The sequence below is a fragment of the Corvus hawaiiensis genome, chromosome 3 (genome assembly GCF_020740725.1).
Source record: "Corvus hawaiiensis isolate bCorHaw1 chromosome 3, bCorHaw1.pri.cur, whole genome shotgun sequence".
Classification (NCBI taxonomy): Eukaryota; Metazoa; Chordata; class Aves; order Passeriformes; family Corvidae; genus Corvus; species Corvus hawaiiensis.
In genome coordinates this window covers 94,779,218-94,796,116 of record NC_063215.1, presented here as the reverse complement: position 1 = coordinate 94,796,116, position 16,899 = coordinate 94,779,218, and the positions used below count along the sequence as shown (strand labels likewise).

At 40.2% G+C, this 16,899-nt stretch overlaps 2 protein-coding genes across 10 annotated transcripts in view; both read right to left on the bottom strand.

Annotated features, from left to right (window-relative positions):
- Nucleotides 1-231: 231 nt before the first annotated feature.
- Nucleotides 232-8,972, bottom strand: MRPS10 (mitochondrial ribosomal protein S10). Of its 2 annotated transcripts, none has more exons than XM_048299694.1 (7): nucleotides 8,886-8,972; nucleotides 3,826-3,884; nucleotides 3,646-3,718; nucleotides 2,452-2,591; nucleotides 1,862-1,970; nucleotides 689-778; nucleotides 232-424 (listed from the first exon to the last, which is right to left on the bottom strand). In XM_048299694.1, exons 1-7 carry the CDS (start codon nucleotides 8,970-8,972, stop codon nucleotides 338-340), a joined length of 645 nt encoding a protein of 214 aa, XP_048155651.1. In that variant the 3' UTR covers nucleotides 232-337. The 2 variants fall into 2 exon arrangements, with proteins under 2 accessions (XP_048155651.1, XP_048155650.1); XM_048299693.1 differs by lacking the exon at nucleotides 8,886-8,972 and adding an exon at nucleotides 6,951-7,148.
- Nucleotides 7,677-16,899, bottom strand: part of TRERF1 (transcriptional regulating factor 1) — a 100,942-nt gene continuing 91,719 nt past the window's right edge. For all 8 annotated transcript variants that reach the window (XM_048299687.1, XM_048299685.1, XM_048299689.1 and 5 more), the window contains 5 exons: nucleotides 13,983-14,071; nucleotides 13,039-13,152; nucleotides 12,161-12,349; nucleotides 11,495-11,703; nucleotides 7,677-10,857 (listed from right to left, as the gene is read on the bottom strand). In XM_048299687.1, coding sequence (XP_048155644.1) covers nucleotides 10,536-10,857; nucleotides 11,495-11,703; nucleotides 12,161-12,349; nucleotides 13,039-13,152; nucleotides 13,983-14,071 — 923 coding nt within the window. In that variant the 3' untranslated portion in view covers nucleotides 7,677-10,535. The remainder of the gene's footprint in view (nucleotides 10,858-11,494; nucleotides 11,704-12,160; nucleotides 12,350-13,038; nucleotides 13,153-13,982; nucleotides 14,072-16,899) is intronic.

The following is a 16,899-nucleotide window of genomic DNA, read 5'->3' as shown; positions in this document are numbered from 1 at the left end:
GAGATGGTGAATTTTTATATATATATATATATATATATATATATATATATATACACACACACACACTTTTATATATACAAGTAAAAATAAACTTTACCTTTCTACAAACTTATTATAAATGACCATAGTCACTGATCACAGAACACAGTCAAACTTCTTCACTTCATAGCAGGTCAGTCTACATGTACTGGTGTTACAAGCAAGAAAAACTTAATGAAACAAGAGTTTATATAATTTCTTTACAAGAGAACCTTTATTTAACGATGGACTGTCTCAGTAAATTAGGCTGATAGGAGCAATGAATTTCAGTACTAATGGAGCCAAGTACCTGGTGTGCTCATGACTTTACTTCAGTTTCTTCTACTTGAGGCAGTGTATCCCAAACAGGTTTCTGAATGTGTTCAGGTATTCTCTCTATCTTAGTCTAAAAGGAAAGAAAAACAACCATTTACTGGACCTGCTAGCTAGCATCTAACTACTTTGCTTTATTTATTCTGGTTTGAGACATGTATCAGATTTAAAATGCCACCTAGTGGCACTTCCAAGCAATACAGCCTCTTTATAGTAGTTTGGAAAATTTTCCTATGAAACTACACCCATTTTCTCGGCTGACTTTCTAAAGACTTCAGTAGTGACTGGTACTTGCATCAGGACTTGTAACCGTAAATAATGTGGGGTGGAAACTGACCTTTTTCACTTCCATGGCAACCCCTTCAGGTAAGTTTCGTTGTACATACTCCAAGTAAACTGCAGCAGTACTGCTTGTTAGGTATTTTAACTAAAACAGAAAGAATTTTTTTTTAATGAACTACTATTAATAATACTTCAAACAGAATTTTAAAACAAGTTTGCCCTAGCTTCTTTAGCCCTTGCTATGGGACCAACCATCTTAGGGAAAGGCAGCTTCCATAATACTGAACAGAAGCAGTTCACCTGTACTCAGCTCTCATGCAAGTATGAAGTAGTTACTTCACAGAACTCCACATGCTGCCTGGGATCACATACATTGATTATGATGGAAGTGGTGGATCAGATGAAATTAACAACCGGTTATGCAAGAATCACCAGCTTTTGTATACTCTCAAAGTTCAAGCCTGTTAAAAATCCTGCAACTCCAGAGTGCCACTGAAATACTGCTTTTTTAGTTTCTCCTGGTCCCACTCAGTTACCAATCTTTTAGTTTTTCCTGGAAGGCAAAAATAGTGCTTATGGTCTGTGGGCAGCTACTTGTATGGCACTCATGTCAGGGGACTTAAAGTCCCCTTTTGCCAAGCACTGCGCAAATACACAGAAAGACACCCAGGAGCCACAAAATGCTGGCAGTAAACGTTTCTTCTAAGAAAGTCAACCACAGCTGCCTTCTAAACCATACAGATGTCTGTGTCATCGGCCACAGAGCTGGTGGTTTGTCTGTGCTTCCTTTCTTCTATTTCCTACATGCAGTTTTAGCTTGCCACATGATGCTGCATAGGACAAAAGTCTGTCTGCTCAAAAACATCCAATCACAAAGAATAGAACCCTTCTTGGCTGGCAATGCCGATGATTTAGCTGGATGTTCTTCCCTTCCTGAGAAAACTCTCATCCCAATGATTTTTGGAAACCAAGAGCGTAACACACTAAAGGTAACCCTCAATTCTACCTTATTTTCTTTAGTCATTCTTTCAGCTGTTAAGATGATGGTCAAAATTAACTTTTTGGTCCAAAAATTATGTAGGCTGAATGTAACTTGTGTTGCATTTCATGTAACTAGGTCAGCTGTTTTCCAATACTCCCCTGCATTCACCTCCCCAAATCATTTTCACTCATGCTAGTAATATCTTTGAACTGTACACCTAGAACAATTTTTTTCCTTCTTTCTTACCTCTAAACACATGTAATGTGTTCTCATTTCATACTGAACTCTGTGCTTCTTGTAAATGTGTACGGATTTGAGAAGTGTAAGTCGTTCTATCGTCTTTGGGGGTTTATCTCTGAGCAAAGAAGAAAAAGAAACTTTCATGTTATATAAAGGATGATAACACAAGTTTATCTGAAAGATTATGCTGAAATCTCTGTTCTTACTTGACGTTTAGAAGACTACAAGGAAATATGAAACACTGGTACAGTTTGTTATTAACTGACATGGGCATGGTTAACACTCAGGTATTAACCAGCATTAGGTGAGGGAAGCTACAACGCTGACAGCTGTACTGAAAGTACATAAAATACAAAGTCAGTATCCTTCATGTAGCCCTTCCACTATGGCAGTGCTGAGCGCAGAACTGCTGCTGCTTTCTCATCACCATCCTGCCATCAAAGAAGTGTTAGATCTACAATCTGAGAAAAAAATGTCAGATTATAGCCATTTCTTAAAAAAAAATTAAAATAAGACTTCTAAGCAGAGGATCTGAATTACAGTAGATGACAGAAGAAGCATCTGACTCTGTATCACTCTACAGATCAGTTACTTACACTTTTTCAACAGAGATGCCAAGTTCTTTAGCTGCAAGCACTGCGAAATATTCATAGCTGTCCAACACAGCTTTATCGTGGCCTTTAACTAAAATGGACACTCTCTTGTACAGTGTTTCTGGCTCATCTGAAATAGATACCTGCATTTTTGAAGAACGGACAAGAGTTACCACATCATGTTCTCCTTAATTAATGCATGCACTGCATATTTCCTTAACCTGCATACCCCATTTGTAAAAGAGCAAAAACACCCCACAACCTGCTGAGCTGCTTATTTTAGTTTATCTAACAGAGTCTGACTATAATACCTTGACTGACAGGTAGGTCTCACTATACCAGGGAAGGCAAAGTGTGAGGAGATACCTAACTTCTGAACATTTGTGTAAAATTTCTTCGTCCAAAAAAGGAATGCTAGATAAATATAAGGAGGACAACACTAGCAATGAGAAGAACAGAACTCATTGTTAAAGCAAGTTTGGAGCAGCAATATTTGTATTGTAAATAACAGTGTGTGAATACCCAAAACAATAAGAGTTTGCTTGGGTATGGAAATTAAATAGAACATTATGGACAACAACCAGAATTCTCACTTTACTAATCAGATCTAAAACTACTTTAAACACAGTAGGCTTCCCCAGGTGTGTTATCCTTCATGTTTGTACAAGTGCAAGTTTATGACTTTCGGTTAGAGCTTCAACTTCTGATGGTCTGGGCTTGCTGATCAACTGGAAGAGCCTTAATGAGTGCAGAAGTGCTGATTTTCCCAGAGGTTCACTCCTAGGCAGCTCAGCACACCAAATCCAGCAGGTACCAGACACAGCAGGAAGGCTGGATCAGCACTGTAGATCTAATACTGCCTGTCAGATGTCTCTGAAGCCCTTGTCAAAGGGCTGCTAAGGTGCCCCAGGTGTTGAACTGAATATGGCCAAAAAGTTGGTATTTCATAGAGTTACAGCTGCATTGAAAAGGGGCAAAGTTACTGAGAGGCAACTGTGAGCTACAGAAATCTTGTTGGAAAAAAAAGAACCCAGAAGATCTCAAGTACCAATAATCTAAATAATTTCTTTCTCTATGACAAATTTGACATCACTAAGACAGAACTTTAAAAAGCTGCAAGAAAGGAATTCAAGTTTTTCTGGATGCCCTGTTTATTACTAAGACAATATACAAAACACTGTGTTACAGAACACTCACCAAAGGATTAATCTTAGGCTCCTGTGTATCACCATGGGATCCAGCCAGCCGTGCTCCCATCAAGTTGGAGCTCCTAGAAATACATCATGGGGAAAGCATAAAATAAATTGTTAAAGTTGGATTTTATTTTTTCAGGGACTATGGAGGAGCAGTGGAAGGAGGAGGGGCTGTTATACTTACGGAAGAAAATACTGCTTTTGCATAATTCTGCTTGCATTACTGACAGGAAAAGCTGATCCCTGTATAAAACAGATAATTTATGTTGTGGGTTTTTTTCCCCCAAACCAGAAAGCAGCCAGTTAATACAGGTTGATTAAAGATTACTTTTTTGCACACCAAGCACAGCACATTCCTAGGCACTGACATGACACACTAGGAAGTTTGCTCCATTGGAAAACACAGGAAAACAGGAGCATGGAAATGTATTTCAGTATACAATAGCACCTAAAAAAAGAAGCATGTTAAGGGCACAGTAACAGTATGCACTTACTACTGAGGAACCTGAATAGCAATCACTAAGCATATTTTTAAAAGAAAAATGCATTTTTATGGCATTGAATACCATTTCTGTATACAACAATATTTTCTCTTTAGTTTTACTTTCACAGTACAATATAAGTTTTGTCAAGTAACAAGCCTAAGTAGGACTTGTAAAAGCAATTGAAATCAGTAGCCTATAAATGCAAAAATTCAACTTGTGAATTTATCTGGAAATTTACTGTTTTTTCAGAAAAAAAGTTCCCTGTGATTTCAAACACTTGTTCTTTTGAAGAGAACATTTAAATAAGCATACTTCTTACAAGTAAATGAATCATGTTTAAAAGATAACATGATTTTCTGTGTTAGAAAAGGAATATAGTTGTTAATCATGCAACAGTGCTCTTTCATACTAGAGTAATTGTTCCCTTCAGAACATTATGTGGCTTCCTTCCACTAATTCTTAATTTGGCACAGTTATAGACTACTTGAGGGGTGAAGAAAAGGAACTCTTGCTTGCTTAACAGAACCTCAGGGCTGTAGCAGAATGCTGAAGCCAAATTATCTTGCCCCTTGATGCTCTTTTTTGACATATGCTGGAGTCATAGCTTCAAGAGAGAGACAGATATCCCACCCAAGAGTTATATAGGTGACTGTCTAATCAAAACACCAGAAAACAGCCAGAGTTTACACTTTTCCAGGTAATCTTACTGTAGCTGCTCATGGATATGCATAACTCTATGATGCTACTAGGTCCCTAACCTTTTCCAGTATGCATCATACATTCATTATACATCAGCAGTGAACAAAGCTGTTTTTTGAAGTAATTCTGCTTCAGTCACTATTTATCCTACAAATGCTGCTTCCAATAAAGAAGATGACTGCAGGAAGAGGCAGGAGAGTTTTCTGTTTACCAAGCTGACTGTGGTACAAATGCCTCCCCTTAAGCAATCCTTTTAAATCCAGACCTTCACAGGGGCACTACTGTTACATTCCTTAAGTGCATGACAGAATAAGCAATTTTAGGAGCACTGAATATTCACCACTGTAGTCAATAATCATTCAGAAAGTTTCAAAGTTTATGTTGGGAACTACACTTGAGCCTTATTGCCTAAAACTAATGAAATACAGCTGATAATTTTCTAGTGACACTAATAAAATAGAGGGACTATTTACAAGAGCATGTAATGAAAGGCAAGGGGATATGGCTTCAAACTGAAAGAGGGTAGGGGTAGATTAGATATTAGAAAACAATTCTTGACTGTGAAGGCAGTGAGGCACTGGCATAGGCTGCGCAGAGAAGCTGTGGATGCCCCATCCCTGGAAGTATTCAAGGCCAGGTTGGACAGGGCTCCGAGCAAACTGATACAGCAGAAGGTGTCCCTGCACATGGCAGGAGGTTGGAACTAGGTGGTCATTAAGGTCCCTTCCAACCTGGGCCATTCTATGATTCTGTGACAAAATTAAGTTGACATTTGCACCTCAATTCTCTCTCTCTGAAGTCAGAATGCTGCCTTCCTTCCATCCGTTGCCACTATGAAGTACAGTAACAATCACCTGACACCACTTCAGGAAGCAGAGAGACCCATGAGCATAAAAGACTGTATTCAGTGCAGACCTTAAACTGTTTGTGCAAGTACATGGCACAGAATCTGACACCAGATAACAAATGTGAGGCTATTGACTGTAATCATAACTAAAATTTTTATCTGTTTTGGGTTTTTTTATGTGTGTGTGTATGCAGTCTGTGCCATGTATTCTTTACTTTTAACTGCTTGACCTGGTAATAAGGATTTATTATTTACATACAAAGATATATGCACTCATAGTGTATTGTGCTATGTGGTTTTAGATACAAACATTTCAGTCTTCGTGCAACAAAAATGAATAAAACAAAACCTGATGAAGCAGTAAGAGTCCCATCCCACATACTAAGGTCTGCAGCCTTTCCAATATCCTATGACTGTGCATGTTATTCCCACTACATGCCATCTCCCTTTGTTACTAATTAAGCAGATATGCATCAAGTCAAAAGTTTTTGTAACATCAAATTAAAGGCACTATTTAAATTTTGCATTAACTTTTTACAAAATGATACACTGAATACCTTAGGTGGTAGAGGTGGCATTCAGTGGGCAGGAAAGTTTATTTTAACAGCTTCATTCCCTGATTTAATGATGTGCTCTTGCTAATGGCCATCACAGAAGGTGGAAAAGACACTCAAAGACTGCAGCGTAACAGAATTCAACTTCCTGGGTGAACCAAGACTGTACAAAAGATAACTACCCATCTCCGAGGGCAAAATAGCCTTAATTTTGTTTGGCTGAGAGCCTCTGAAGTGTCAGGGGGAGACAGATGCCTGAAAAGCAAGTCCAGAAAACTGCATACACAGAAGAGAGTTTAGGGCTTTAGAAAATCCAATTTTCTCAATTTGAGAGGAAGCAATCACTGTTTTTAAGTCCAAACTAGCAAACACTGCCAGTGCGAAATGCTTTCCTATTATTTTACGTTGTAACTTCCAAGCTTTGAAACTTTTAAGATTAGAAACTCGCCTGGCACGACCTCCAAATCCACCTATTCTTCACTATCCCTTCCATGCGGACTAACTGCGGGAAACCCACAGAACTGCAGGGAAGAGTTCCGTGGACCCGCCACGCGATGATGGCGTGCAGAGACACAGTCCCACGCTGTACAGCCCCAACCCTCCCGAACCCCGAAGGATAACATCTGCCATGCTCCCTTTTCCCACTTCCCTCAGAAAGACGCCGAGGAAAAGGACGAGGAGGAGGACGGGGCTCCCGCTTCCCCTCTCCCGCCACACACCGCACCTGACAGAGCCGCCGCCACAGCCACCCCGCCGCCATCTTGGCCCCGCCCCAGCCCGCCCTCCATCGCCCGGAAGGAGAAGAGCGGCCGCCTCCCTCGCCTCCTTTCCCCGCTGCGGGGTTCAGGCCACGGGGGTCGGGGGTGCGGAGGCGACCTAGGAGCTCGTACGGCGCCGAACGAGCCATACGAGGTCCCAGCTGGGCTCCCCACCCCGCTTCCCGCCTCCCCCGAGCGCTGCCTCAGGGCAGCACCGACGGAGCAGCGGCTCCCCCTCAGCCGCTTCCCGCCAAGGGCGGCCCCCGGTCCCCTCACAGGCGCTCCCGTCCTGTTCTCTAGGAATCCTTTAAAAAATAAAAAAAAGCAAAACCAATTACACGAACCCTAGTTTTCAACCTTCTCCCCGCTCTCAAAAATATTTTAACAAGGGATACAAGCCCATTAGAGCAAAACCCATCCGACCGTATTTTACCGAAATATAAAAAAGACTGGAAATGGCACATAAACAAACCCCTTTCTTTTTATACATACGCATAGTGGTTAATAATACAACACACCTTCTGATAGGTACCAAATCTTTATAGGGGGTGGGGAAATAAACAAGTACTAATTTATGCCACTAAACCATCCTTAAATACACACAGTCGGGTAGGCAGTAACCTGAAATTAAGCTGTGTGCAAGTCAAATGCTAACAACGGGAATCTGAAACCAGCAGAGATCACAAGCTCTATCAAATGTATATATATATTTTTTATTTTGTTACTTCCTCTGCCACCTAAAATTACAGTCTGCTTTTTACACTAAAACACCTAAAATATTTACACAACCATCTTCTAATAAAATAACAGTTAAATATTGAAAATAAGATTTTTCTCATAAAATATGTTTTCTGTATGTACAGGTTTTATCAAAGAGGACTAAATTCAATATTGAATAGTTTTCCATCATCAACCATCAACAAGAAAAAAGTTTTCTGAAACAAAACTAAGTTCAACTCATGTACAAATAGGCAGAACAGCACATTTAACATCAGCTAATGCAACACTTAATAATGATGAAGTCAATGTTTGAGGCCTAAATCATGTACTGCTTAGGAAATGTGCATTTCTTTTTTTTCCTTGATGAATAGCTTCTTTGGTTATTGTTGTTCTATTATATTCTTGGCTGTACAATAAAACAGCACCCGATAAATGTTACTTAACCAGGCATGTGTATGTGTGTGTGTGTATATATATATATATATTTATAGATACTAAGTTTAGCACAGGTCCTGTCCAATTGTTACTAAAACGTGCCACTGTAAATTCTTTAATACAGAGCTGCTCTTCAGAATCAAGCTAAGTTTCTACTGTATTCCACTCAGTTCTTCAAGCAGAACTCTGATTTCAATCATCATTTTGCTTAAACAGTTTTTTCCCACCAGGAACCTGAAAACATGTCCATTTTCCACGGCAGAGCCATTCTCACAAAGATCTTTAAAAGTTCAAAATTATACAAGCTTGGGAGAGAAAGAGTAGACTCTGCTGGGCTGTTTCTACCAGAGGCTCCTGAAAGCCAACACATTTTACTGCTCACAAAAGCCTCCACTTTGCAAACCATGATGACTTGCACTATCTATGAGATTTTTGTCAGTGAGTCTTGCTCGTGGTACACAGCTGAGCACCCAGTCTGCTGAACCTGGGTTGCATATGGCCCCTGTAAAAGTAAAATGTCACAGCATGGACAGGAACGAACGGCTGGGGAATGTGCTGAGTGGCAGGTTGGGAAAGAAAAGGCTGCTGCTGCCTGATCTCCTGAAGCTCAAGGGTGCAATGACTGAGAACATCACTTCTTATGTGACAGGAGTGAAATTCCACCCACTGGTCAAAACCAACTGCAAAAACCTCTGGAAAACCCCCCAAAACACTAAAACAACCATGTACACGGGAACTTCACTGACCGGAAACTGAGAAGTTATTTCCATTCTCCTGAAGGGCTGGTTCTTTAGTATCGGAACATTCGACCTTAAGTAGAAGCTTGAGGTCATTTGGCTTCACATATTTGGCTTTGACAGAGAAGGCACCTCTCTCTGTCAGTAAGTCCCACTGGTTGTGAACTTGTGTGGTCCGGTACACCTATAAAAGTGCCATGATTTACCCTCATTTTGCATAGTTAAACAAGGATGAAAGACAGTAGAAGATAAGACCCACCATCCCTCAGATTCTGCTGAAGAAATTAGGAATATGGCAAAAAGAACCCAATAAAATAAAACCCAACCCATAAAAAAACCTCCAAACAAACCTGAAGCCTGGAAGATCTCAAATAAGTCTTATAAAATATTTTATAAAGTTAACAATACTCTTCTACTGTGCAAAATTCACAAGAAGATCACTGCTGATGCCTGTGAAAGCTCAGCAATCAGCATTCGTATTCTGTAATTAAAAGTCTACTCTACCTAACTCCATTTCTTCCTTAATTGTTTTATTCTGCAAAGTACAATTCTTTCAATATCCTATTTAATCAGAGAACCAAATCTAAATTTATATATACTGTGTCAGGTGTCCAGCACGTAGATCTGAACCTAAGGGAGGAGAAATGGTCATTAAACAGCAGTATCAACTCACCTTTGCAGTATGTGTATAATAAATAAACAACAGCTGAATTTGATGGCATGAAGAGGACCGAAAATGGCACAAGAATAACACATTATACCTAGGTGCTGAAAGTGTATCAGGCTCTTTTCCAATGGCAAGAATACTTCCCTGTGTTTGCCTGGTGAGAGAGCAAGCATTGCTCAAGCACACACTCCCCTAAAACCACTGAGATGGCTATTCCACAGTGTGATCTATTGTCACGGGACAATATTTCCAGTGCAATCTCATTACCAAGGCAGTGTTCCTGATTCAATATTCGCATCAGAGGATGTGAACCACAGTACAATCATTTTCCTTCTTCAATCCTTGAATTTAGGTCATTTTAAAATCAGCAGATCAAAACCTTGCTAAAATGGAAGGTCTAAAACATCCTGTGTAACCAGGACAGAACTGAAAATGAACTGCAATATTACTAACTCTTTCATAGTTAAACCAGATTTTTTTTCCTCCATCTCCCTTAAAATGGCAGCACAAAGACAAATAATGTAATCATATCTTTAAGCGAGATGACATTTACTCTCTAGAAGATGCTGGAAATTATCCAATATAGGAAAAAAAAAAAGTTTCATCAGAAGTGTGTGAAATTTATTCTTGTAATTGGGGCAAAATGAAACTTGGAAGAGTTAAAGACTAAAGATTCTACCAGGACCATCTGGTAGGAACTGATAGCAGAACCATGAACTTCTGTAATTAGTGGCCTTGGAAGTTATCTGCAAAAAGAGCTCAGATAAAAACACCTTATAAGAATATTTGTACCAATTATTTATTTCTTCCCCCAAAACACAAATTAATAAAAAAAAAGGGAAAAAAGCAGATTTTTTTTTTTTCTAGACCTGGATAAAAGAATTATAATTTTCAACAGGTAGTTTACAATCAGTGGGAATAAACAAGCAGTCCAGGTTTCCTGATTGATCCATTCAGGGTGTGCTCAGTAGCTGTCTATCAAACAACTTTATTTACAACTCAGCATCATCCTGCAGTAGATCTGGATCTTCATCATCCAGTAAGAGGTCAGCATCCATAACTTCATTCTCTTCCATGACATCACCCAGATCCGGAACAACATCATCATCAATGTCACCAACATTTTCCACATGTTTAACCAGACTCATGTGATCCAGGGGGATCAAACTATGCCCAGCTGGCCCAGTAGTTCTTGCAATAGTGGCTGCCATTTCTGCTGCCACAGCAGCTTTCTGAGCCTTCTGCCTTTGCTGTTCTTCTTGTTGTCTGTGAGTCTTCATATGAGCATTGCGGCTTTTGATTTTAAAAAAGACCCTAAATTTTAAAGGAAAAAAAAGTCAGATAAAAATGCACTGCTTTTGATGAAATGAGCCAAAAAAGACTCAACAACTTATCAGTACATTTGCTTCCTTGTCCTGAAATAGAAGTCAGTGAAGTCTGAAAATCCATGGTGCGAATTTCAGGGACATATTACCAGATTTATACATCCTGATGGTATCAAAATGGCCTACTCTGACTCTGCCAGAGGTAGTTTGTAGCTCCCACACCAGCTTCAGTATCTATGCACATCCTAATTCTCCCTGCATCAGTTTCACAACCATCTTGCACAACAAGGAGAAAGTGGAGGAATCCATGTTAGGATGGACAAACTCAAGCACAGAAACACAGAAAAAGTTGCCCACTGTCACATCCAAGTCTGTGATGAAGCAGGAAGCTGGAATGTCAGATGTAGAAATTCTAGCAGGTAAGTGGAAAATAGGAGTAAATACTGCAGGGGCATCCAAAATGTCATGCAAACCTATCTCTGACAGTTTTGGTAAGAGAACATATCATCTAGGGGGAAAACTTCTTCCAAGACCATCAGAGCAAAGTACAAAGTTTGTTCACAGCGCTACTGATCTGGAATCTAAATAGGCAAAGGCGATGCAGTACTGCAGACAGTCACACTTACTTGCCACACTCCTTGCAAGGAAAAATTGTTGTTGGGTCAGTCTCGCCACTTGTTGTGCTGTGGGCAGGTGAGCTCTTGATGGAGCAGTATCCGCTCTGCGTACCAGATTTCTGCTTAGTGCCGGGAATGGTGCAGCGTGTTTTCGTCACCTGGTTCGTACCTCCGTGAATGCGAGCGTGGCCATTCAGCGCTTGTCGGGAACTGAACACCTGGCAGGGGGCAGGGTGCAGGGGAGGCGGGAAAAAAATCAACACACACACAAAAAACATAAACCCCAAGAAATCACAAGAAGGCACTGGAACAGGAACTGCAGAAAGTAGGATGCTGAATGCGTATCACAACAGAACAAGTGTACACATCTAATACGCACCACCTACTCGGTCAAATGGTGCTTGCTTTCAGCAATATCCCACTGTAGTTGAAGATAGTCACAATAAAACAAAGCAGTGAGGTATCCTATTATTGAAGCTGTGTAACCTAATTGGAACTTTTGCCATATAGTGTTTCTGACTGATACATCATCTCAGAATTCAGTTTTCAGTACAGATCAAACTGCTTATATTTTGTGGGGTGAGAATTAAAAGCAGTCAAAATCACAATTCACTAGTTTACACACAACACCACCACCACCACCCTCTCCCCTTTAAATATACCAAGCACACGTACAGCACCACAGTTTGGCATTTCACAGATGAAGGAGGACGAAGAAAGTGAAAGACCCTGAACAGCAGGCAGATCGATAGGTCCAACAAGAGAGATAGCTGGTGGGTCAGGTGACTTCTGCATTTCCCTTTCTTCCTTTCTGTCTTCTTCGATCTCCTCATCTTCCTCTAACACTTCCTCTTCTCCACTTGTCTAAAATAGACGGTGCATTTAAGAAATACTACAAATAGGGTCAAAGACAGCACTAGATAGTAGGTCATATACAGTGCTGGAACAGCATGCTGTTTAGTCAAGTGTGCATCCCAGTATCAGTATTTCTTCCTATCCTTAATGAACTTCTAGTCTTGCTGGAGCTACCGCCCCTTAATGGATAAGTTATAGCACATAAAAAGCTCTTCTGCATTGCTCAAGACAGCCTCCATCAGTGTTAGGGAGCTATGCCTCCAAAGATCTACAGATGCCACGCACAGTGCTGTCCTCCTGCCATTAGAAAGGCCATGTATGCTGTACTTGTAGTCAAGTTACTTTAACAAAACCCCAAAACAACCAACCGAAAAAACCCCAACCCACAAGCCAACACATCTCAAGTGGTATTTGTACTAGAATGTTAGAGCAGCCCTTAAGAGCACACATGGGCAGAGGCACAATTTACAGAGGTTTACCTGGACCACAGTTAGGTAATGCACTTTCACCTCATTGCAGTCCATCCACACAAATCGTGGTGTAGCTGAGGTCACACAGTGTTTGTACAGAACATAATTTAGAGTCATGGAATAATTTCTGTTGGAAGATACCTGTGTCACCTAATTCAACCTCCTCCTCAAAACAGGACAAACAAAAATTATCAAGTGTTAAACTTTCTCATCTTCTTTTAGACTTACCAAGCACTCATCTCTTTTCTTCTCTAAGCGCGTTCTGTGTTTCCGTCCCAAACGCAAGATTTTCTTCCAGGTATAGTAGTATTCCACACACTGTGCAACTGTCTTAGATTTAACCTGTAGTTAAGGAATTGCAAAAGTAGTCCAGCCTTAATTTTTTGCTTTCATTCAACACAATTTTAATATATTCCAAGAGGCAGGCTTTATTACTCAAACATTCAAATGGAGGGGAAAAAAAAAAGGTAGTTTGACTACAACAGGAATACTCTTGTAGAACACTTCTTTTAAAATTTTTTTTCAGTCAAATTTGTGTTGACTTTTTCAGCTTCAGTAGATTTCTCTGGAATTCTCTTGACTCCAGACAGAAAATGACTCAGAATATACTTTTGTAGCTCAAGTGTACAGCACCGAGAAAACTAGGCATTAAGGCTTGATTCACATAAACCCACACATTTTTCAACATTTGGGGTAACAAATAAGGTATTGTGCCCTGAGATTTATAACCTAGTCTTTTCTGCTTTGTAGCAGAACATGAAAAGTAAGCCCAAACATGTTTTCTCTTTATTAACAGATTTTAACCCTTTCTGGTGCCAAGCTCAATGCCAGTGACTCAGGTACCTTGTAACAAACTGCCAGAGACCACCAAGATGATAGTGGAAAACCATACCTGTCCCACACGTAGAATGCCATGATTTGGATTCCAGGTGTGAAAACTTTCACATGTAATAACAAGAGGAACACCTTTTATTTATTTATAACTGTTTTTTACTGGTACCTAATGCACAGGTACACCAAATGAATATACCACTCCTATCAAGTGTTCTTGTAACCACTGCTGCCTCTACGCCTGCAATCAGCTGGTCTGGCACTGGAGAGAAAATGAAGAGGAACAGAACAGAGCAATGGGAAAAAAACCCCAGCAATTGACAGAGCAGAAATAACCTTACCATTCTCTGTACAAATATGAAATCTTTGCTGTAGGTGGACAATGCCTCTTTGAACAGCCTCCTTTCTTGATGTGTCCATTTGTCAGAGCCTTAAAAAGAAAGTGAAATCATTACAAATGATAAAAAGTCACCACCTTTATGCTGATGCCGCATCCGAAACAAGAACTGGGAAGTCTCAAGCACATGCGAGTGATTGCTGCTACTCAAATACAAGTACAGCTGTACTGACTCAGACCTAAAGTCCATCTAACCAGTATTTGGTCTCCAGCAACGGTGACAGGCAGTTGCCTAGGAAACAGTAAGATCAGGGCAAGCAAATACAATGCCTCCCCCTAATTTCTCCTAACCTCTGACCACGCTGGGCACAGGGGATTTCCTGAGTCTGTTGCAATTTGCTTATTTAGTAACTACCCTTGTAAGTGCTGAGCCACTCTTCCTTTCAACCAATTAAACTTCTTGTACCCAAAACATCCTTTGCCAAGGAGTTTCACAGATCAGTGGACCCTCTGCATGAAGAGCCACCTCCCTTTCTTTGTTTCTTGGCTCCCAGTAGCTTCACTGGATGACCCTTCATTCTTCAAATGGAGGAGAAAGTGAATCCAACCTTGACCATCACCTCCATGCTATTCAGAATTGTGCACCCTCTTTCTATTACTCCCAAACCTTTGATCATTACTGCTGTCCCCCTCTGAACCTCTTCCAGTACTAAAACATTCCTATAGAGACAACAGGACCAGAAAGGCACATAGCAGTCCACATATAATCCAGACTTTCACAGTGGCATCACCATGTTTTCTACCCTTTTAACACTTGACTATTTTTTTTAGCTGTTGTAAAATACAGCTGATACTTTCTTAGAACTAGCATTACAATCCCAAACTCTCATTCTAATTGAGAAGTACCACCACAGAGCTCATCATTTCCTATGTAAGGCTTGTATTGTTTATTCCCATGTATGCCACTTTACATATGACGACACAGAAGTTCATATATCCTTTGTTCTCCAGACAGTAACTTCTGTAACATACTTTTGCAGCTCTTCACTGGCATGGTCTGGGATAACACATTTAAATCCTCTGTGACAGACGTTTCAAGTGGGTAGAGACTGTAGCAATGTGCAATATGCACAAAGTGTTTTGTATCATTTAATGAAAGCTGTATCTAAAACTTCTAAATAGTGTTATTCTGTGTTTGGTCCCCCGGCCTAACTGCCCATGAAAATGTGAAATCAACATTTAAATTGAAATGAATTTATGCTTTCTCAATACTAATCAAAAAGAAGGAACACAGGATTGCTCTACTGCATCACAGCAGTATTCTGTTTGTTAAGAGTGGGCAGCATGACATACATTAAAGGAAGGATATGCAAGAAGTCATAAAGTGGCTGCCTTTGAAATGACTTGCACTATGAGAAGATTCTACTTCAGTCTGAGAATTTCTGAAACATCTAAAACTTTTATGAAAATAAGTCCCTAATATTCCTGTCAATGTTACTACTCTCCATAGAAATGCTTGCCTTTGCACTGATTTCAATTAACTTGGTATTGGTGCCACACATGGCATTGAACTCTACAGTTCTACAGTTTTTCCTTTTGTCTAAAAAAAGTATCAGTGTTATTAACTGCAAATGTTTTGCTTTTCAGCATCAGCTCCCAGGCTTACAAGCTCTGAGCAGGTTATCTCATCACTCCTTTATATGCTGAAAACTACAAAATTAACTTTTCCGCAACCTGTTTTCTGTAGGTTCTTCCAGTACTGGATATAAGCATGCATTAGTTATTTCCACAGAGATTTACACTTAAAGCTCTCTTAAGCATCAGAGAAAGGCACTGGCTTCAAGCCACGAGTTTTACTTATTCTGTTATCACCCAGAGATCTTTTTGCTGACACACTGCCTTTCCATCTTTCCCACCCTGAACCAGCATCATTCCCTTCTTACACCACTTGTCAGTCATTTGCAGGGGTAAATGCACTCATTCAGTCCAGGGGGCTACTCTATTATGCCAAAACATAACTTTAAAAAGCATGACAACACCAGGAGAGATTTTTTTCTACTTATTCTGCTCTCCTGCCTCTATCTACCCCACCCTCCTAAAAAACCAACACAATAAAAATAATAACATAGAATCACTTCCATGAACTAATTTTGTTGTACACCTATGGAGAATTTGGGCCTTACAGACTTTCCCCAATAGCTGTGGTATTAGCAGAGACCCTTATAAGATTATGCGGGTTAATTGGAAGTAACCTAATTAATAGAATAAATCCTGTGTAGGAAAAGAAACAGAAGAAAAGCTGTTTTTAACTCTGGTTGCTGGGAAACCACTTTTGCTCTTGCTAGCTTGAGGGAGATATAGAGAACGTGCATAGAGGGAGATCTGCAATGCAGCAAAAAAGAATTTGGGGCTTTAGAATACAGATCAAATTTTAAAGCTGATCTTTATGTTTACATAATTATTCTAGATTTTGTTTTACCTGCCATACTGTTTTTGCACTGATTAACTGACGTTAAATATCTTCTACTCATTTGTGTGCTTTGGGCCCACAAAAAAACTTGTGGGTTTCAAGGGGGCTACATGTACACCCAGGGAGCCCCATGGAGAGGAGCTGAAATCCACTATGTACAACATATGCTGGGTCTGATCCACACCCTGTCACAGCACGTACAAGAAGCTTCCAGACTGCCTGAAGTGCCCCATCTCTCCTGCAGTTCTGACCGGAGAAACTCCACTGTTGAAAGGACAACAATTCAAGTGTTTGCAACAGTGCCCCTCTTGTATTACATACATGTTCCCTCTCTCTTCCCTAAAACACCATCCTGACAGATGGCAGTGTCTTAGGACAGAGATTAGGGTGTTCTTCCAAGGAACGGTGGGTCGGCATCCCCAGCTCTCTTGGCACACAACAGAAAATCCTC